Source organism: Gymnodraco acuticeps, unplaced genomic scaffold (assembly GCF_902827175.1).
Source record: "Gymnodraco acuticeps unplaced genomic scaffold, fGymAcu1.1, whole genome shotgun sequence".
Lineage (NCBI taxonomy): Eukaryota > Metazoa > Chordata > Actinopteri > Perciformes > Bathydraconidae > Gymnodraco > Gymnodraco acuticeps.
The window spans coordinates 639,219-660,352 of record NW_022990251.1 but is presented as its reverse complement, the minus strand read 5'-3'; the positions used below and the strand labels follow the sequence as shown (position 1 = coordinate 660,352).

Here is a 21,134-nt window from a genome sequence, read left to right as displayed (position 1 = left end):
TGTGCAATATGTGCTATATGTGCAATATATATATGCCATTAATAACTGTGTAATTTATACCCGGCCACTAAATCAATATATATGCCGTTTTGTTTTTGATCTGTATTTTTGAAAATTATGTAACTTTTTATCTTTTTTTTAGCATATTGTTTATTATATTATAACTTAGTACTTTTTTAGCATATTGTTTATTTTATTCTAACTTAGTACTTTTTTAACGCATGTAAGATATGCAACACTAAGCTGTCTGTGGCTCTTTCCTGCTGAAACGCTGCACATTTCCCCTCTGTGGAACTAATAAAGGTATTCTGATTCTGATTCTTTAATGGTCACACATGCAGAGCACACAGCACACACAGTGACATTTGTATCTACAGATAAATATTAAGCATGACAAAGTACTTAATGTCTAATATATTGCTTTCCTGCAATGTTAACTATGTTTAAGCACTTATTTGTTTATTATTTGTTTATTATTAAACTGATATTATACATATGTATTATACTCTTATAAGATGTATGTAGATAGTATAAGAAATGTGCAGAATGACAGTTTAATGGTGGAGTATACACACATATTTATAGATGTCTTGTAATGCACTGTTGAGGAACCTGCGACCCAAGTTTTTCATTCATTGCATAACTACACAGTAGTTGTGTATAATATGATATGTCAATAAACCTTAGCTTATAAAATCTTGAAATCTTGAAAGGGATGTTCAAACTAGTCATTATATACAGTCTTTAATTAACTATTAGTAGAGAATAACGAGTAATGAATATACTTTATAGGGATCCTATTAATATCTAATAATAAAAATAATGAAATTCAATAACATGCTTTAACCACTAGGTGTCCCTTTCTATCAGCTGTGCACCTTTATGGTGTAAATACAGCCTATCTACCAATTGGATCAAATATAAAAGTCAGCCGAATTAGTGTTGATACTGCAAGGAGACGTATTGTGTGAAAATAAATGTAAGATGTTGTATAATTGCTTATATATTTATGATCCACGTCACGTTTTCAGTTTTGGCGGCAGTTCTCCTGTTTGTCCAGAAGTCTTCTCAGCAGGGCTCTATAAATAGAGAACTACGGCAGATATGTCATATTTAATGCAGCCGAACCGTGTATTACAAAGCCGTTATGTGATGACTTTCAAAGAGTAAAGCAAGCACACTCGGAATAAAGTATTATTGTATTTTTAAAAACGTTTTCAGATTTCACATCACATAAACACCAAATCCCAGCATGCATTGCGGATAACCATCCAATCATCGAGCTGAGGATCTTGCCTACGTCTGTTTCCGGTTTCGTTTAATGACCGATGTATTTTGTTATACACACATTCCTTCACATTTACATTTTAATGTGCATTAAAGTATTTCGTGAGGCCTTCTAACATGTTTTTAAATACAACTACGGGTGTAGTTGAATAGTTTGTAAATTAACATGAACCGAAGCTGTTGCTTGGCAACTCAATCGCACAACGTCACGTCCGTTAATTCCACATCCACACGCATGGATTAACATCGATTTAATACATTAATGTAGCCTTTGTTTATACTAAAAGAGGTGTCGACCAGCTTGGGCAACAAGAAAATCGCTGTAATCGAGTGTGACTATTAACAAATAAATCATTACGTCGGGGTAGCATTTGCTTGGTATTTCCGGTTATTTCTCCACTGGTTAACATGGGTTAACAATACCGTGTAGCTGTCACGTTTGAAGGGGACGAAACCGTGACATCTTCACGTCTCCCAGCATGGTAAATCGTCACATGTTCACGTCTTGCCGTGATACCGGGTTGTACCTGTGCCACCTGACTCTTGCATTTGTGCATGTGCACAGGTTTTGCTGGTTGAGAATGTTATGTAACCACTTAACAATCTCCAGCCAGAATCAACACAATCAGTGGCTGATATGGGAGACATGGGCGGTTGCCCAGGGCGACATTTTGACGGGGGCGGCACAAGCGCAATTTGCACGTCATTTCATATACTGTATTGTTGTTGGTAGAAGGGGGCGCGGCCGCCCTTCTGACAGCCGGCAGCTGGGATGGAAGGTCTCCCACTCAAAGAAGGGCGGGGTTTATGATCCATATATGGGTTGATCTCAGGTCACCTCACTATGGGGGAGAGAGAGGGTGGCGGCGGATACACTATCTCTATCAAATAAACACTTTCGATGTTTATAAAGTTAGTCAAATTAATTTCACGCCTCGAAATGCCACTGAGGTAATTCTTACAATATAAATAGTTTTGCAGATTTATCTTGGCCTGGGTTGTATGAAACAATAAAGAATTATTTAAATACTGACTGCGGCAACTTGGTATAGTCTTCTTGACCTGTAGTTGACTGTGTTGGGGGAGGGGTACGCTATGCATTGATTCTCGGGTCGAAAATGAATATCTACGGTGATGGAGAAAACAAGGCATCAGGTGCCCAGTTTAAAAAGGAAAGGAAAGAAGAAGGAGAGAAATGCTCAAAAGATAACGGGATGCACCTGTAACATCTCATGTATTTAGTTGGGCATTTAAGCATTTCATTAAATTATGCCGGTAACCTTAACTCCATTGCTGCTTGTTAGCTGTCTGTGTTTCGTCGTCAACTACACTGAACAAAAATATAAACGCAACACTTTTGTTTTTGCTCCCATTTTTCATGAGATGAACTCAAAGATCTAAAACATTTTCTATATACACAAAATAACCATTTCTCTCAAATATTGTTCACAAATCTGAAAAAATCTGTGATAGTGAGCACTTCTCCTTTGCCGAGATAATCCATCCCACCTCACAGGTGTGGCATATCAAGATGCTGATTAGACAGCATGATTATTGCACAGGTGTGCCTTAGGCTGGCCACAATAAAAGGCCACTCTGAAATGTTCAGTTTTGCTTTATTGGGGGGGTCTGGGGGTGTCCGAAAACCAGTCAGTATCTGGTGTGAGGGGTAGGGTTAGGGTAATGTTGTGAATCGAGTGGCCTGTGTTCGTCGTCCATAACATACGCCTGCCCATACCATAACCCCACCACCACGGGCCACCCTTTTTAAATGCAAAAGCTGATTCTACAGGTGTTTCTCAAAAAAGTACTATATCATAGAACTATTTTTCTGTAATTGATTTCAAAAAATGAAACATTCATATATTATTCTAGATTCATTATACATAAAGTGAAATATTTCAAGCCTTTTTTGTTTTAATTATGAAGATTGCAGCTTACAGATCATGAAAATCACTAATCCTGTATCTCAAAATAGTATAATATTAGATAAGACCAATCAAAACAGGATTTATAATACAGATATTTCGACCTTCTGAAAAGTTTGTTCATTTATTTACTCAATACTTGGTCGGGGCTCCTTTTGCATAAATTATACATGGTATGGAGGCAATATATTCCATGATATTCTAATTATTTTGTGAGCTGCACATGTAATCTGATTTCTATAATATGTCTTATGCAAATATAATGCATCTCTTGATGGTCACATATACTTCTCTTCTCTCTTCAGATGCACTTTTTAAATATGTTGGGTCACCTGCAGACACCTTCTCCGTGCACCTCAGCACAGCCCAGCACTGCAGCAGCATCAATTATACTGTATATTAGGTTATTTATATGTAGTTTACTATATTTAGAATATATTATAATTTGTTTGTGTCAGCTCTAATTTGTCACCTTATTTGTATTGTATTTATAATTCATTTTATGTTACTTGGTTTTGTATTTAGGTTTTAATTTTGTATTTTTGTTGATTTAAAATAATACAAACTCAAAACAACGTATAAAGCTTCTGTGCTTTTATTAACATTGGAATTTACAGTGATGCAAGCGGCCTGGGGAGGGGTGGGGTGGGCGCCAGCTAAAATCTTATAGGGCAGCAAATTGGTCAGGGCCGGCCCTGAGTTCTATGACTCATTGTGGGTGATTCTTACAGCATATGCTGCCCACACCTTAACTTTCATGAATCCCTGTATGTGAATATTAGTGAAGATATCTTCACAACGTGTGGTTAAAACCACACGTGTGCATTAGCGCCTCTTAGTATGCAACCTAAATGACAATGTTAAAGTAAAGGAACAACATAGGCTATATAATGCATATAACATATCAATATATTAAACATATTCATTCATACGTGCACGCCGTCAGCCGCCCTGGACAACACATCCTCACTCCCAGGTCGGCCTATGTTGACGTTATGTCAAGTCCCCTGTCGGCTTTTTCCAACGCAAGGGGGGGGGGGCTTAGCGGCCATTTTCAACGCAAGGGGGGGGCCCTTAGCGTCCATTTTCAGCTTTCCGGGATGTCCATATGCTTATATGGACGCTCATGGAAGCACGGCATTCGTTTGTGTCGGCTGCCCTTAAAGGCAATGTGAGCGTCCATTTTCATTGGATAACGGAGAATTGTGCACCCGGAAGTAAGTATTCCCCTTACTGTCGATTGATTTTACAGTGATATCTGCACTACTCATCGACTAAAAAACACCAGATTATCCTTGTTAATTACACAACATTGATTGGTTTAAATTGTGTGCAATGCTTTTGTATTTTTCCCCTTCGATTCGGAGAAACAAATATGTTTTCGGAGTAAAGGATGGCAGAAGACACTACACTACCCAGAATCCCCAGCTATCGTTTGGACTACACCATGTGCTCTGTTTGACATCACGTGATCTTCAAATTTCTCCCTGCAGAAAAATAAACATGGCCGAACTTCGTTTTATTCTCGATGGAAAATGCCTATTTTAAAGTTGGTTTAGCCATTAAAATGCGTTTTGATGTAATTTGATGCGAGAAATATGAGTTGTTATTTCAGATTATGTGTGCAGTGGATGTACATGATCTTTAGTTTGCTAGTTATTACGAAGATTACTTCAGGAAGTTTTCATTGTTACCAAGGTGGTTGCTAGGGACGCTGCTATCGATATTATTTCTGTTATGTTGTGTAACTGTTTAATGGTGTTATCTTTATTGCTACCCCCTTCCTCGTCAATGTATAGTGTTGGTCCACAGCGCAAACGTATTAGTTTAACAAAATCCGCATCTAAAGATAGCCTACGTTATTTTCCCCTGTGCAATTCCAGTCTCACATCTCACAGCACATCGTCATTAACAAATAACGGAAACAGACCGAAAACATTTAAAAAAAAATACAATAATACTTTATTCCGAGTGTGCTTGCTTTTCTCTTTGGAAGTCATCACATAACGGCATTGTAATACACGGTTCGGCTGCATTAAATATTACATATCTGCCGTAGTTCTCTATGTATATAGCCCTGATGAGAAGACTTCTAGACAAACATGAGGAACTGAAAACGTGACGTGGATCATAAATATATCAGCAGTTAAACAACATCTTACATTTCTTTTCACACAATACGTCTCCTTGCAGTATCAACACTAATTCGGCTGACTTTTATATTTGATCCAATTGGTAGATAGGCTGTATTTACACCATAAAGGTGCACAGCTGATATAAAGGGACACCTAGTGGTTAAAGCATGTTATTGAATTTCATTATTTTTATTATTAGATATTAATAGGATCCCTATAAAGTATATTCATTACTCGTTATTCTCTACTAATAGTTCATTAAAGACTGTATATAATGACTATTTTGCACATCCCTTTCAAGATTTCAAGATTTTCTAAGGTTTATTGACATATCATATAGGCCTACACAACTACGGTGTAGTTATGCATTGAATGAAAAACTTGGGTCGCAGGTTCCTCAATATTGCATTACAAGACATCTATCAATATTTGTGCGTACCTCCAGCAATGTTAACTATGTTGAAGCACTTATTTTAACTGATATTATACATAATGTATTATACTCTTATAAGATGTATGTAGATATTTCATCTCCGACCTTGTCAGGTATTGAACAATAAAGAACAGAATTGTTGAATATAAAACACAGAATTTGTGTGATTATACTAAATGATTTACAAATAAACACCACTGCATATTTAACTGTAACACATGCTGATGTAACGCAAATGTTCCAACTTGAGATCAATAAAGTATATATTATCTTAAGCTGATCGATGGCTACTGCCATATTTGCAAAATGTGCCTCTGAACCTTAACAAGTGCATGTTTCAGGCTTATCAATTAATGTAATGTAATGTAATGTTATCAATTAACAACAGGGGTCACAAACATAAGACCAGCTGTTAAATAAAGCTCTTCTGACCTTAGCTGTGTGTATATATAATGCTGCCCATTATGGGCACAAGCAATTTTCACCCATTTATTAATTATATGTTTTAAATGTGAGTGTTTCCTATCCCCTAAACCTCCAGGGATGTACACAGTTTAATACTGGCAACTTCTTATTATGGGAAATACGAAAACGTCTTTTAAAACTACAACTCCCAGTAGAGACGTGCCATAGATACAGAACATGTTGCGAAACAGAATAGCCAGCATTTGTAGTTCTGGGGACAGGGTGGGGGAGGGGGGGACGCGGTGGACCCGTTCAAATCCAGTTTTGGACAGTCTGCCGTGATTCCATCCCATTTCAAGTGCTGTTCGAGAATCGGCGTAACCCTCGGAGCACACTCTCCAATCACAGAGCTTGAGGACTATCACGGGGTTTGTCAAACAGAGCACATGGTGTAGTCCAAACGATAGCTGGGGATTCTGGGTAGTGTAGTGTCTTCTGCCATCCTTTACTCCGAAAAAACATTCGTTTCTCCGAATCGAAGGGGAAAAATACAAAAGCATTGCACACAATTTAAACCAATCAATGTTGTGTAATTAACAAAGATAATCTGGTGTTTTTTAGTCGATGAGTAGTGCAGATATCACTGTAAAATCAATCGACAGTAAGGGGAATACTTACTTCCGGGTGTACAATTCTCCGTTATCCAATGAGAATGGACGCTCACATTGCCTTTAAGGGCAGTCGACACAAACGAACGCCGTGCTTCCATGAGCGTCCATAGAAGCATATGGAGATCCCGGAAAGCTGAAAATGGACGCTAAGGCCCCCCCCCCTTGCGTTGTAAATGGCCGCTAAGGCCCCCCCCCCCTTGCGTTGGAAAAAGCCGACAGGGGACTTGACATAACGTCAACATAGGCCGACCTGGGAGTGAGGATGTGTTGCCCTGGACAACAGGTGTTATGCCCGCCGAGCCATGCATGCACCTCGCGCGCACAGCGTAAAGCGAAAACGCCCAAACATTTCAATGATTTATACGGCAAAGTAGGCCTACGGTTTGGAAACGATATAATTTTCTTTTTGGTTCATCAATGGTGATAAATAATCTGAAGTCTATAGTTTATGAACATTAAGAGTCATTAATATTTATATTTTAGTAGCATTTCCTTGATATGATTGGTCTAAGTTTGCAAGGTTTATTTGAGTAATCTTTCATTATTTTTCAGGGCGAACCCTCGTGTTCTTTTCGCTGTGTTTTTAAGCATTTCAGACAGCTTTAATAAACTGTTATTCTAAAATGTTAAATCCAATCTGTCAAATAAAGTGCTGATACACTATTTGATTCACAGTTTGATTTGAAGTGTCCTTACTCTAGGAACAAAGTTGCTATGGGGATGCATTATTTCGGCAACGCTGGTTTTTTAGCTGCCAGGATTTGCATCCCCACGTGATTTCAGCCAAGATGAGTGTTTCCCGCGAGGTCCATGCAAAACACGGCATAACACGGTCTGTTGTTCTATGATTTTTATAACACACAGATGGCAACATGAAAACTATTTAGGGCTCTTAAAGAGATAATTTAAACAATAATTGACAAAGAAAGGTTTGCCTATACCTTTGTTGATTAACCATGGTAGAAACGACGCCTCTTCTTTTTCCCCGGATTGTTTAGCTATATGCAATATTTGGTCATGTAGCCCATGATCTGTCTTGACTCAGGTTTGCATTTCTCTGGCAATGCCAAACCTGTTCCAGGCATCTCCTTTTATATTTCTAGTGCAGTGACTTTCTGTTTTGTTTCCCAGAAACGATTGTCTAGTTTACAGTCAAGTGAAACTTATGGTTGGTCTCAGGGGCGTGTTTACATGTTCTCATGCTTTGCTTACATGCTCGCATAACTTGGAAGTTTACTGACATTTACATACCTTGTTTACCTGGCTCAAGTGGTGGATCTGGGGTTGTTGTGTGAGCCACCACTTGAGAATTGACGTCTTTTTAAAAAAAAATGTTTCTTATGTTCATCTTCAAAAACGCTGAGTCCGACTGACAGTTGAAACATTGTCACAGCTCACAGGATAAGTACCTGTCAGCCAATAAGACACTCTGGTTGGTCTGGTGTCTTGCCTCTGTTGCATTCACTGAACACGGGAAATTACATTTCTGCCGTCCTCTCATGATGAGGTTCAGGTAAAGCACGGTTAATGTATTATATTATTGAGGGACAATTGTCCGGGGCTACAGAAAAAACATTCGGGGCAAAAGGTCAGGCGACGCCACCTCCTTTTTCTTAAGGTAAGAACCCTTTTATACAGTCTATGGGTAGAACAGAATACATACTAGTAGTACCTTCTATGGCCTGCGGGTTGTCGCCCATGGTTGTCGGTGACGTTGAGTAAAATGACCCAGGAAGTTTGACTGCTTCCGGGACACACAGAAAATAAACGTTTAGCTTAATGCTACTTTGCCTGAAGCTAATGAAATGCACATATTTCAGGCGTGAGCAATGAGAAAAGGCATACGTTCTGTCTTAAACTCGTATTTTTAAGGTAAGACCGCTCGGTACATGGGTAAACTACTCAGAGTATTGACACATACGTAAATAACACGGTTATCTAGCTTAGCTCACCCAATGCTTTTGGGCTCAGTAACGTTAGCTAGCTAATGTTTATCTAGCTCTAGCAGGTCTAGTTCAAAAAGTGACCTCGGCTCGTTACTCCGAAACTCAGTCACATAGTTAATGTAGGCTATGAGATAAAAACGTTGGTTTTGTCCTGGCAAACATTAAAACACTCCTGAAAGACATGTGTGGGATTACCAATATACACTTCAAAATACAACCGGCTGCTGTTTAATAAACTAAAAACAACGTTTATTTGCCCCAAGGTTTGCGGGGGGAACGCTCTGTAACCGGGTGTCACAGATGTGGCTAATGTTGGACGTCTTTCTACTGTAGTTTTCTTACCGGTAAAACAACGTTATACTTAATGTTGTAATATATTTTATTAACGTTAGGGATATAATCCATTCCATTAACTGCCTTGTAATGTTAATAATCTATTTCTATGCTACAGGTTACTTTTAGTTATGTACGAGTTATGGTGTAGGTAGGCCTATATGTAACTAACGGTATTTTGATCATTAACTAACATTATCTGCTTGTTATGCACTCGATTAATCTGGTCTACAACATTTGAGATGCAATGGAACAAATATGTTTAGAATTGAAGAAAGCTAAAAGTGTCACATTGAGGAAGCTGGAATATGGTAATGTTTTTGTCCTTTAATTCAGGACTACGGTACTTATATTTTAAAAGTAATTGTCTCTGAAGAATGAATGCAGGATCTATGATGTAGAGATGGAACTATAAGTAAATTGATGGGAAATGAATCAGCATCTTCCCTGTATGATAATCGATTCATATGTTGCCTAGTTTATTCATTGTGAGGATCTGCTGCTTTTCATTGTCCTATGGGATACTATAATAATAATAATATATTTATTTTGTTAGCGCTTTTACAGGTGCTCAAAGACGCTTTACAGATATAGTGAAAAGAACAACAAATAAATATATATAGTTAAAGTCAAATAATACAAAAACAATCACACATTAAAAGCCAGATTGAAGAGGTGAGTTTTTTGAAGGTGGTGAGGTCAGTGCAGTATCATGACTATCTTCGAATATTTACTGTTTGTCAGAGGTTGATTATGCCCTAGGGCTTTGGGAAAGACTTGATTATTGACTTGCATTTTGTGTGTGAGTGATTATTTAAAAAATGATATCAGAAGAGAATTAAAATACTTGTAAGTTGCAGCCATATTAAGCAAATGTTTTGTTTGCTCGGAAATCTCATGACTAGTTTTCATCAAATGTATTTCCCCAGCTTTCCTGCTGCTGCCTACGCACACTGAGAAACATGAGCGATCCACGCACCCCAGGAATGTCCTCCGTCCCCCAGGCAGCCCCGGTGCACACTGACTCCACGTCTCCGGCGGTAGAGATGGACCCCGTGGAGTACACCCTGAGGAAGCGCCTCCCCCGGAAGCTCCCAAAGAGACGGAACGACGTCTACGTCAACATGAAGACTGATTTCCGGGCTCAGCTGGCACGCTGTCAGAAGCTGCTGGAAGGCGGGGCTCACAGGGAGATCTGTGTCCACGGCCTGGGCCTGGCCATCAACAGAGCCATCAACATCGCCCTCCAGCTGCAGGCCAGCAGCCAGGGGGTGCTGCAGCTGGCAGCCAACACCTCCACCGTGGAGCTGGTGGACGACCTGGAGCCTGAAGATCCAGACGAGGCCGGCGAGCACCTGACGCGTACACGCAACAACTCAGCCATTCATATCAAGGTTTTCTACCCTGACCCCCAGTGACCGAAGTAGAGGTGTGCTATTTGTTCCCTCATAAACCAGTAGAGAGATATAACACTGTTGTCTGTGTGTGGAGATATTTGAGGACAGCAGCAGAGGACTGCAGAATGGAGCAGGATGCTCCGATTGGGACAACTTTAGTTGACTAAATACATTAAGCTCTTGTTGTCAATTGCAAATTGTTGTTTTTTATTTACTTTGCATGTATTGAGGCAGCAATGGTGATTACCACCTCAATGTAATGTAATACTTGTAGATATAGCTGTGCCAAATGTACAAGTGTCTTTAATTTCAAGGTCCAATTAAGGGTCTATAAAAGGGTTTACAGTTCCATGTCTTTATGTTTAAAAGATACAAATACTTAGAAATCCTGAGTTTAAAGTAGGTGTTGTTGCAATTCATGTCCACTAGATGTCAGTAGTCTCTATTTAAATGTCATGTTATTGAACTGCAGGTGGTGTCCATGTTCAGAATGAATAGGTAAAGGACAGTTTTCAGTAAGAGGCTGACTAAGTGTTTGATTTCTTGAAAAATAATATGACTTGCTGAATGTTATCTGTAACCCTCCGTGGGTCAGGGTCAAATGAATGCCAGTCATTGAAAAACAATATTGTCAACTCTGCTGACCTGAAGATAAAGATAATGAATGAAATGGACAGACTTCCCCTTGTTGTGTTTCCATCTATCTTTTCTTTATCTGAGAATAATATTTAGTATTTAAATAGCAGATAATACAGTTGGGGGACAAAAACAACAGGAAAGAAAACATGTACAAACATCCTCAACAAACATCTTGCACTTGAACAACAAGATTTAAAAATACGGAAGAAAACAAGGAAGAACACTTTACCGGTCTGAAAGAGATGAACATCAACTTTATGGAAGTTCCCAGCGCTAACTAATTGCCTGCATGTTTGTTGACGAATAAGAAACGGCGAAAAAACAGTATTAACGTCAGATTCTGGAAAGCTATTTGCTATTGCAGCCTCACAGGATGTTACTTGTAAAAGCCAAACAGCTTTGTTCCGGGCAGTCCGGCTATCAGTGTGTGGAGACTGACTGAGTGTTGGTGAGGCAGCAACAAAAACACAGATAGTGACAACAGCTTCACAGTTCTCATGTAACCCTCCAGCCACCTTCTCACTGACCTCGAAAAACTGTAACCTCTGCTCCAACTCTTCAGTCCTCTGTTCTGTGGAAAGGTGTGAATCTAACGGCTTGTTTTGTACAAACTATTTGATAAAAACGAAGACAGCAGCGTGCTATTGCAAATGATGTCAACAAACAGCTTTGCAATATTGTACAGTGTTACACAAGAGGACATGGCAATACTACAATCTTTAAGATCCAACACTAAAAAAGACAAGTTAAAAAGTAGAAAATCTGTATAAATAGTATTCACACAACTTTAACATATGTATACAAATATTCATTGCAAACAAATCCACAAGGAGGGACTAATGTGAGGCATAGTTGAAACATGTTAAAGGATTTGGGGAAGGGCCTCGTTCATTTTGGCCATGGTTATGGAAATGGCTGCTCTTTTGTAACCTCATTTCTCCAATATTTACTATGTGTTTCACTCCAGTTGACTGTAAAAGGTGAGAGTAGGGGTAAAACACACAGGGAACATACACACTAGGTACAGATTGATTCTGTTTCAACTCACACACACAGTGCAAGATAGTGCCAGTAGAACAGCTTGGAGCAGTGCTTCCCAAAGGCCTCGTTTTGGTCAGTGTGTGCTTCAACATGTCACTGTTTCACATCTACTTTCCACGGTGCAATCATCTCCTCTCCATCCAAAGCTTTGCTGGGACTGTCCTCTCCTTCCAGCTTGGTCCCCGTGTGCGAGGACGGCTGCATCTTTCTCTCCTTCCCCTCTTGGTTCCAGCAGCCAGCGTGCGGGTCAACAGTGTCAAGTCCCTCCTCTTGCCTTCGTAAACACAAATGAGCTTCGCCTGGAGAGATCAGCTGACGTCTTGCTGGCAGGCCTGTGCATCCATGAGAAGGAGGCGCACCTTGCCACGCAGGAAGTTGACGTGAACTTGAAGCAAATCTGTTGCCAAGGACACCCTCCATGTTCCTTCAAGCTCCGCTGCACTTGCTGGTGGGGTATACTCCTAAAAGACGACACAACAAACACATTGCTCTTGTTCTCGAAAAATGTGTTTTCTTTTCTTCCTCCTTCAGTAAAACATCATAAGCCTGTGCTACAACATGCTACATATCCCCTTGTAGGAGTACGCCGTTTACTTTAAGCCCCAAACAAAACTACTCGTCAATCACTCGCATTGGTCTTGTCTTGGTCATTTTTGTGGGGGATATTTGTCTTGTTTTTCCAAGAATCAAGAACTCTATTTCCTGATCCTGATAATGAAACTTTTATTTTAGTGACTCTTGAGCCCAGACACAGACAGATCATTCAGTTTGAGTTTGCCTCCCCACAAGGCCTTTGCTTGGATCTGAATCATTCCAAAGGCTGCGTTGCCACAACATCATCAATCTAAGAAAGAGCTTATTCAGCAGCTTGTCATTGAAGCAGTATGGTTGGATTCTAGAGAATGTCCCATGACATGCATCCGTTTCTCTATTAAAAAACGTAATTCCCATATTCCAAGAAACTCTACTTGAGCTCGCGAATGATCACTAAATAGAACAATTAATCACATTGGATTTAAGAACCACGGCCTCTTACATTGAAAGAGTGTATACAGAACAGTCTTATTTAAGAGTGTGCTTGATGACTACATACAATGGAAGTATACGGTGACCTATAATACACCTGCAGAAGTAACTGCTTTTATTCTGAAGAGTTAAACATATTGCTGATGCAGAGATCCAGCCCTTTTTAAATCACATTTCGGCTCTTCACTTTAGTAAGATGATGCATCCTGCTGGGACTCACCTGGATGTTGAGGCTGCGCAGCACAGCATTGATGCTGAGCAGGTTTCTGATGGAGTTATCTAAGTGGCTGTGCAGAGCTGTGTTGGTGACTGAGGTCCTTAGCAACCCCAGGGCCTGTTGTAAGAGCCACAAGCCAGACTGCACCTCGTGGGCTTGATCTAATCCCTTGCAAAAATAAGAAAGACGCACAAGTGTAAGAGTCTATGGAAGCAGTACGGGTTGTAAGTATTTTTCTAGGAGGATTTTTGTGATGAAATGACATCCAGTGTCTGAATTTGTATTATAGCTGTTTGAACTTTCAACTGTGTTCAGAGGTTACTTACATTTGTCTTCTCCCAGACATCAAAGTCGACTGTGGTTTGGGGAACAGAGACAGATTCTGACAGGCTGCATCCTTCTCTGCACGACTTCTAAGACAACAAGAAAGTGGTAATGTTAGGCTACTTTTATCCAAAGGTGCATACGCATTCGCGGACTGCAACATCTCTGCAGCAATCTTCATCTGCTTATGGATCTCAGTATGCATACATCTTCCTCTCACCATAGCGACTTCTGCGTCTCGTGCTTCTTTGATGAAATGGTCCAGGACCCTCAGGTCACAGATTGGCCTCAGCGGGGACGATAGGCCAGGCCTGGTCCACTCCATCACTAACAACAGCAAGGTGAGCAGTCCTGCCAGAACACACACACACATACAGTCACGTAAAAGTTGCAGAACAATCAAGACAGAAGGGGAAGCTAGAAGGGCACCTATATCATTTTATATAGTCTGGTTTTTTCTTGAATATGCTCGTCGTGTTTTTAAACTCCATTGTTGTACGCCGGGTCATGAGACTGCAGGGTCGTGTTCACATAGAAATTGAAAGGAAAAGTTGAGTCAAAAAATCACAAACAAAAGCTCCAGACTCAAAAGTTCTTAATAGTTTTAAAATTGAGATTTTTCTCCAGGAAGTGAGCGCCAAACTAACCTGAAGCGTCAGTAGTGGATCAGCTCAACTTCCCTATATAAACCTGTGACTTCTCTGGATCTCTTAAAGTACAGTAGAAGCAGGAAAAAAGGCCAACAACCAAAAACCAAATCATGACAGTGCAGAAACGAATGCTTCTATAACCCTTATTTAAAACAGGCCGTTTTTTGTATCTAACTTTTAACATACAGAGAGAGTACTGAGCTCTGAACTCTGAGGAGAGACGTGGCAGTGCTTCTACTGTTGCGGGTCATGTGGGCACCCTGCCTCGTTCCTGTGTGCCGCATGCTGAATGCACTCTTTGACCTCATCCTGGATGTGTGACGCAGAATGATGATAACAAATACAGATGATCTTCCCAGGCAGAGACAAGTCTGGTACTGCTCCCAGAAAATACTCACAGATAACTAGCACACATGTAACTGTTCGGCAAAAGAGGATCCATAAGGACTGACAAAGAATATTGAAAGCATTACTGGTAGTACATTTGTTGCAGTTCTATAAGAGATCAATAGTATAATCAGCGTAACCTCCATGGCCACTGTTCTCTATCGTCATGGAGCACACTGTCGATCAGTCTGATAGACAACTGCACATCTGATGCATTCAAACCCCGTAAACTGTATGTATGTATATAGGGGGAGTTACCCACAGTGCCACATGACTTTGCAAGCTACTCATTAGTGCATTAGTAATACCGCATCCATACCATATATCACAAATGTTTTTTAATCCCTGCAGATTTGTAGTCTAGTAGAGATGAATAAACCTTCATAACATGCTGTTAACTGTGATGGTTATTCTCGTGAAAGAGAAGCTTAAAAGGGAGACTAAATGGAGTCTCTGAGATGTTTTCAAATTGCTACTAAATTAACCTCTATAAGAAATGGTAAACTAGCCACATGCTAACCGGAGATGAAGGATTTTCAGAATAACAGCTTAACTGGTTGTGCACAATAATTTTCTAGTTTTTCAGTATAAAACAGCATTTAAACTGAAGGTACATTTAAGGTACATTATGCCATCAAAACATTGATTTTAATTTCTAACAATGCACATAAATAGTGTCTTAAAGAGATTACTATTTGGGATTGTTTACAAAGCAATGGGAATAAATCCACACGCAGCCTGTTTGCAGCTACTTTAAACTTGAATTAAATCTGTGTGACTCAGTTTGAGGATTAACGCCATTATCCGCCATTGCCTACGTGAGAATTCATCAATCTAAACTGTGAACACACACCCACGTGCGCTCCCTCTCTGCATTCTGGGGGAGTTTACGGTCTAGGACTGTGGCCAAACTTGAAGTTATCACCTCTGTCTCCCATCATCAGCTGCCAAAAACCATGTTGCTATTCAAAATTGGCAGCGGCAGTCAAGTGGCAGTGCTTTGGAGAGTGGCAAGCTTCACTCTGGGTTTGTGTCAGTTGTTTTGGAAATATGACAGGGTGCTCATGTGAGCTGATGCCTGACACGTTCTATTTTAACTAATTAATGTCAAACAGGTGCACAGGCATAGTTCAGCAATTGCTGTGTCATGCTAGAGATGATGACTGAAGGGGGATTTTCCCAGGGAGTAAAAGAAACAGGTAATCATTACTCAGCTACTTCTCAGGAGTGTAATACATCACATCTTAAGTGGGAATCAAATCCATAACTCTAGCAGTAGTGCCTGCCTTGCTCAAATCGGTAAGGTTCAACATAATGCTTTCCATTATCTTTCTTAGAGGCTTTATAAAGATCTTTTTGAGACAGGATAGTGTCTATTCCTCCCTTTATGTTATGTCCACCAGCTGGTTTAGCAGTATAGCCTAATGTAAAGCAGTTTGTCAGAAAGTGGCAAAACACAATCTAACTGTGGTGGTTAAAAACAACCCTGAAGCATGCAGAAATAGGACTTAACATCAATCGCAGGACAACTTTGAGGAAAACAGGCATTTCCAAGAAACCCAGACCTCCGGAGCTTTTAAATAGTCTCAAAATTAACTCAAACACGTATACATAATAGCTTCAGCATATAGCAATAACGTGTTGACGAGTTCTAAAATGCTCAACATATAAATGAATGCAGAACAATGCACACAAAGTCACGCACAACACTATAATATTTAATGCGCTCTTACCTCTACCCGTTTTCTGTAACATTCGCAAACAGGTGGCGCATCTTTTAAAAACATCGTGTGTTTAAATATATATGCAGAAGCTTAAACTCAAGTTAAAGGCACCAGGCAAATCCAGTAAGTCATACAACCAAGTGCGCGGGTCCCAGCGCTAGTCCGACTGATGTGTAGGTCCGAGCCAAGAACATGTGCGCTGCCATGAGAGCAGTCACCCACCACACTTTGCATCACTGTCGTGCTTTGTCAAAACCTTTTATTTGCCTCCCCTAAGGATAAAGTGCCCGTTAGGACGAGGACGCACCTTTTTACGCACCAAGGTGAGCGATAAAACATCAACCCGTGAATGCAGTCTGGCTCTGCGTAAAGCGTGAAAATAGACTACTAAAGCCGGTGTACGGAGGTAAAAAAAATCATGTCACCCTTGAAAAAGAGATCTTTTGATCTCAAGGGGCTTTCACCTGGTTAAATAAAGGCTACAAACAAACAATGTCCATAACTCACTGGGAAACTCCATAGGATCACAGGGTCCTCGCGGTTTGGCCCAAAAGTCCGCCTATTGCCCACTAATTGGAAACGAAGCTCTTTTGTGGATATCATGCACTTATCCGGTAGGTGTTTCTAAAAACTGATCCTGTTTGATTTTGTATTGATGACTTTGAAAATAAGTTGATTGTTTTCTATGACAATCTAAACAACCTCCTCCCTTAAGGCAAAATTGTTTTCTTTCATTGTTATCCAGGCAATCCCTGTTTATAAAACGTTTGGCCTAAGTAATGTCTCGAGAAAATACGTGGGAGACTTCCCATCCATTGTTCCGATGATATTCAGAAACAGTGACCTGGTATACTTTCAAAAACACTGATTGTGTCAATATGAAATGATATCATATGAGCTCTTTGGTTCTGATTGCCAAAATCATTACGTTTTTAAATATAGGAATACTCTCATGCACATTCAGTGTACAAATGATGCCTTAGAAATCAAGGTTTGACACATATCAACATTTTAATAATCTGACATTTGAATTTGAGATGTATAATGTAGGCTACAGTTATTTCAGGTGATCAGTCGCAAGTATATTATTACAGCACCCTCTCATCCCTTTCCCACAGTGGCACATGTCACTGTTTCCAGCTTGTGATCATCCAAACTCTCCACCTCCAGGGTCGTTCTTGGAATAAAGGCATAGATAGATTAGCTAACAGCATGTGCTCTTATAAAGTAGAAGAAGTAGATGTATGCTGGAATTACAGCAATGGAAATGTATGTTAAGCTACTGCTACTCAGAGACAGATGTGTTGCAACTAAGGATGAAATAAGGAACAAGTGATTGCAAGTGGGGTAATACAGAATTAAGAACTGTTTGAAAGATTTTAATTTCCAATCTATTCAATATTATACATGAACATCATACATTTGTACATACAACCAAGTCCAGGGGCAGACATACAAAGCAACAAGACAATTCATACAGTAAATAAACAAAAAAAGGGAAGACAAATACATTTTGATACCTTCAGATTAAATGTTTTTAAAATATCAAATTAGTTTTGATTGCCTTCTTATTCCTAATGTTTTTTATAATGCTAATATATTGTAAATTATTGATAGAAATGTACAACATTTGGTTTGGAGTTAGCCCATTTCTTCTTATGGATATGAAATGTCCTTAAAATACAATTAACTGCACAAAAAAGACAACATCTGCATCCATACTATCATCCCTGAAGTACATAAGAATGTCTTCGTCCTGGAGTTGAACCTTTTGTCCTGTCTTAACTTTATTATTGAGCAAAATATGTTTTCCAATGAACCAAATTCGTTTCCAATTGATGTTTCCATGAAGTGAAGCCCAGAAGAATCTTCCTCTGGGCAGCAGTCGTATCATAATGTGAGGTAGGCAAAGTCAGTGTGTGGCCTCATGCCTGGGGAGGCAGGGGATTGGACAATAGCTAACTATGCTTGATTGCCTGCACCTTTTGTTGAGCTTGCATGGAGCTCCAGCAGCAGGGACACACTCAGTTTGAGCAGTTTTGTGTGAAGTTCTTTGTGTCCCTTAATAAAACGTAAGTCCATTTTACTTATAAGAGTTCTTACTTACTTATATATAGAATTATGTTGGTTAAAAGCGACGTAGTGTAACAATTGTACCTTCAAATGACAGCTTGGAACTAATTCCCACTGTCTAGTCTGGCGTACTAGTCCAGTGAAGCAGCTATCCCCACAATGTGCCACATTTAGAAAGTGATGGTGTACCCCATAAGACCCCTCGGGATACTTCTTCCCTGTTACAACGTGTATTCAAATCATCATCCAAAGCGTTGGGGCTGTGATGCTGCCGGAAGAACTGTCAAAAAGCCTGGGCATGGGAGGGAAACTCATGACCTTGCCTTGCATCAGCGCAGAGCCGAATTGGACCAGGGGGATGAAGTTGAGCCCCTTTATGCCCCTGGCTCGAGGGCTCCCAGCACCCTCACAGCAATGATCTGAACTACACACCTCTAGACTGCATCTTTTACGCTTGTATCGCTATTGGAGTGACAAAAAGAGCAGCAACGACTAATCTGTGCCAGCTTTTTCAAAGAAATTCTGCAGCACGGATGTTAGACATAATCCATTGCAACGTTCTGTGGATATTATGTCATAAAGTGAAGCCAATAGACTTATGATCAATATAGGTGCCAGGGTGGTATTTGAGGGGCATTGCTTAGACTGAAGTTTTGATATATCATTCTATAAAAGTTAACAATATGTAAATACAATTTAAATGTTAATTTACATGTCACATTGCATGTCTACTGGGTCTCAAGCCAGATGACAATGTTGTAAGGACTGCCGATCGGCTCTGGACATTGGGCTGTTTAGCCACAAAAAGAATCGTCCTACTAAATTGGAAGGAACGCAAACCAGCCTGCTTCACTAGGGACTCCTAGCTGAGGGAGTATCTGGACCTGCTGAATATGGAGCGTGCAGCTTCTCTGCTGGGGGATTTTGAGGCGAGACAGGAGGATTACGCTTCACTGTCCGCAGCTCTCATCTGACCCTGTCAATATGGCATTTCCTGTGTAATATCTTGTTTAGTTGCTTGTTGTTGCGTGCTTTGTGTTTTTTATGTTATCTGGTGCAATGTCTGTGTTTATCTTATAACTGAAAAAAATATATATATAAAGAAAAAAAAACAATATGTCTAATGTAAATTTAACAGGACTGGTTATCAGTTCAATGCGGATGTGATGTCATACGGCTATTCTATTTTCTGCACTTAAAGCAGGCGTGTTTAAGTCAATGTCCTCACCCTGACCTTTCACGGCCTCTTTGGAGCCAGAGTCAAGGAAATAAATGGAAATGTCCTGGAAATAAATTGAAATTTCCTGGAAATTCCCTATGTGTGTCACAGAGGAGTGGGGCGGGGTCTTCCAGGGGCCACACGAGGCTTTCCATCAAACAGGAAATATGTTTGCATATGCATTATCAGGAGCTAACATGCACTGTCAAGTGACCCACACACACTTGGAAACACTGATACAAGTTAGGAAGCCCACACCTCCCATGTTTACTATTGCAACAATGTAAGGTGCATGTACTGTAAGGCATGCACACATGCATGTTTACACATGGTCACACTTTTATGTAATGGAGAGGGTCAATTAAAACATAATGGAAAAAAAACGTTATTTTCTGAATAGTAGCTACAGTATATTGTATCTGATGTAAATATGAACGGTAAAGCTTGTAATAATTTATTTGCAGGATTATTTAAGTTACATTGCAAAGAAGACTGAAAAAAATCCCTAATATTTCTGGATCTGTACTTTTTGCAGGTATTTAAATATCTCTCACATATTCTACTCCTTCTTTTACACCTTACCCCTGATGATGAGTCAGCTTTAGTACTACATGGTCACCGCTGCTAAGCTGAGGACAATGTTGACAAATTGTTGCACTGTTTGCTCAAAGGGCTGTTTGCTTGTGTCTGAGCCAACAGGGGAGAGGAGAGCGAGACGAGGTACGTGCTGTGAGCCATGCTCCGTGGTCAGGACAGGGGATTGGGGTAGGGGTGAGGGATGTGTGTGAATGCGTGGGCAGGGGAATCCAGTCACACTGACTCCTTGTTTGGAATGGGACACTGTTATTGAATTCAGGATGATTTAAAAGAGATGGGGTAATGTAAAGGGATGTTTCCCTGACTGCCAGAGGTAACAACCTAAAGAGGGCAGGGGGGGGGGCTTTAATGTACTATATAAAAGGCTTTCTAAGTGCACAGCTGTTACAATGGAGTGTGTGTGTGTGTTACTTACTTTCTCATCCAGGTTTTGGGCTCGTGCCAGCTGGGTCTACTCCTCTGGCGCGACACAAGACAGGAAACTGACATAAAAGAATGAGACTGTCTGTGAGGGACACAGGAGCCAAGACAAGAGTCAGGACGGTAGACACGGACGAGGTCGGAAGTTATTGTTTCAGCTTTCAGGCTTCCATGGTGACAAGAATCTTATCCCTCAATCGAACACATTGTGATTCCATGGTGATGGCAACAAGTGTGGAGAACAATCCCCAACAGGAACCTCATCACTGGAGTTTCTCCCCA

General features: G+C 40.2%; 3 protein-coding genes across 12 annotated transcripts in view; 1 reads left to right on the top strand and 2 right to left on the bottom strand.

Annotated features, from left to right (window-relative positions):
* The window catches only part of LOC117549000 (interferon-induced very large GTPase 1-like), a 91,547-nt gene extending 83,587 nt beyond the window's left edge, over nucleotides 1–7,960 (bottom strand). For 3 of the 4 annotated variants that reach the window (XM_034220540.1, XM_034220543.1, XM_034220546.1), the window contains exon 1: nucleotides 7,801–7,960. The gene's annotated coding sequence lies outside the window, so the exon portion shown is untranslated. The remainder of the gene's footprint in view (nucleotides 1–7,800) is intronic. The other variant, XM_034220542.1, reaches the window with a different exon arrangement.
* A 365-nt stretch (nucleotides 7,961–8,325) lies between these two features.
* Nucleotides 8,326–11,209, top strand: pop7 (POP7 homolog, ribonuclease P/MRP subunit). Of its 3 annotated transcripts, none has more exons than XM_034220563.1 (2): nucleotides 8,326–8,477; nucleotides 10,068–11,209. In XM_034220563.1, exon 2 carries the CDS (start codon nucleotides 10,101–10,103, stop codon nucleotides 10,554–10,556), a length of 456 nt encoding a protein of 151 aa, XP_034076454.1. In that variant the 5' UTR covers nucleotides 8,326–8,477; nucleotides 10,068–10,100; the 3' UTR covers nucleotides 10,557–11,209. The 3 variants fall into 3 exon arrangements, with proteins under 3 accessions (XP_034076454.1, XP_034076451.1, XP_034076452.1); XM_034220560.1 differs by lacking the exon at nucleotides 8,326–8,477 and adding an exon at nucleotides 8,574–8,731; XM_034220561.1 differs by lacking the exon at nucleotides 8,326–8,477 and adding an exon at nucleotides 8,776–9,149.
* Nucleotides 11,210–11,220: 11 nt separating this feature from the next.
* On the bottom strand, nucleotides 11,221–20,866 carry epoa (erythropoietin a). 5 transcript variants are annotated; one of them, XM_034220559.1, is made up of 5 exons: nucleotides 20,848–20,866; nucleotides 14,003–14,133; nucleotides 13,785–13,871; nucleotides 13,462–13,626; nucleotides 11,221–12,676 (listed from the first exon to the last, which is right to left on the bottom strand). In XM_034220559.1, exons 2-5 carry the CDS (start codon nucleotides 14,105–14,107, stop codon nucleotides 12,524–12,526), a joined length of 510 nt encoding a protein of 169 aa, XP_034076450.1. In that variant the 5' UTR covers nucleotides 14,108–14,133; nucleotides 20,848–20,866; the 3' UTR covers nucleotides 11,221–12,523. The 5 variants fall into 5 exon arrangements, with proteins under 5 accessions (XP_034076450.1, XP_034076447.1, XP_034076448.1 ...); XM_034220556.1 differs by lacking the exon at nucleotides 20,848–20,866 and adding an exon at nucleotides 17,051–17,174; XM_034220557.1 differs by lacking the exon at nucleotides 20,848–20,866 and adding an exon at nucleotides 16,851–16,980.
* Between the last annotated feature and the right edge of the window lie 268 nt (nucleotides 20,867–21,134).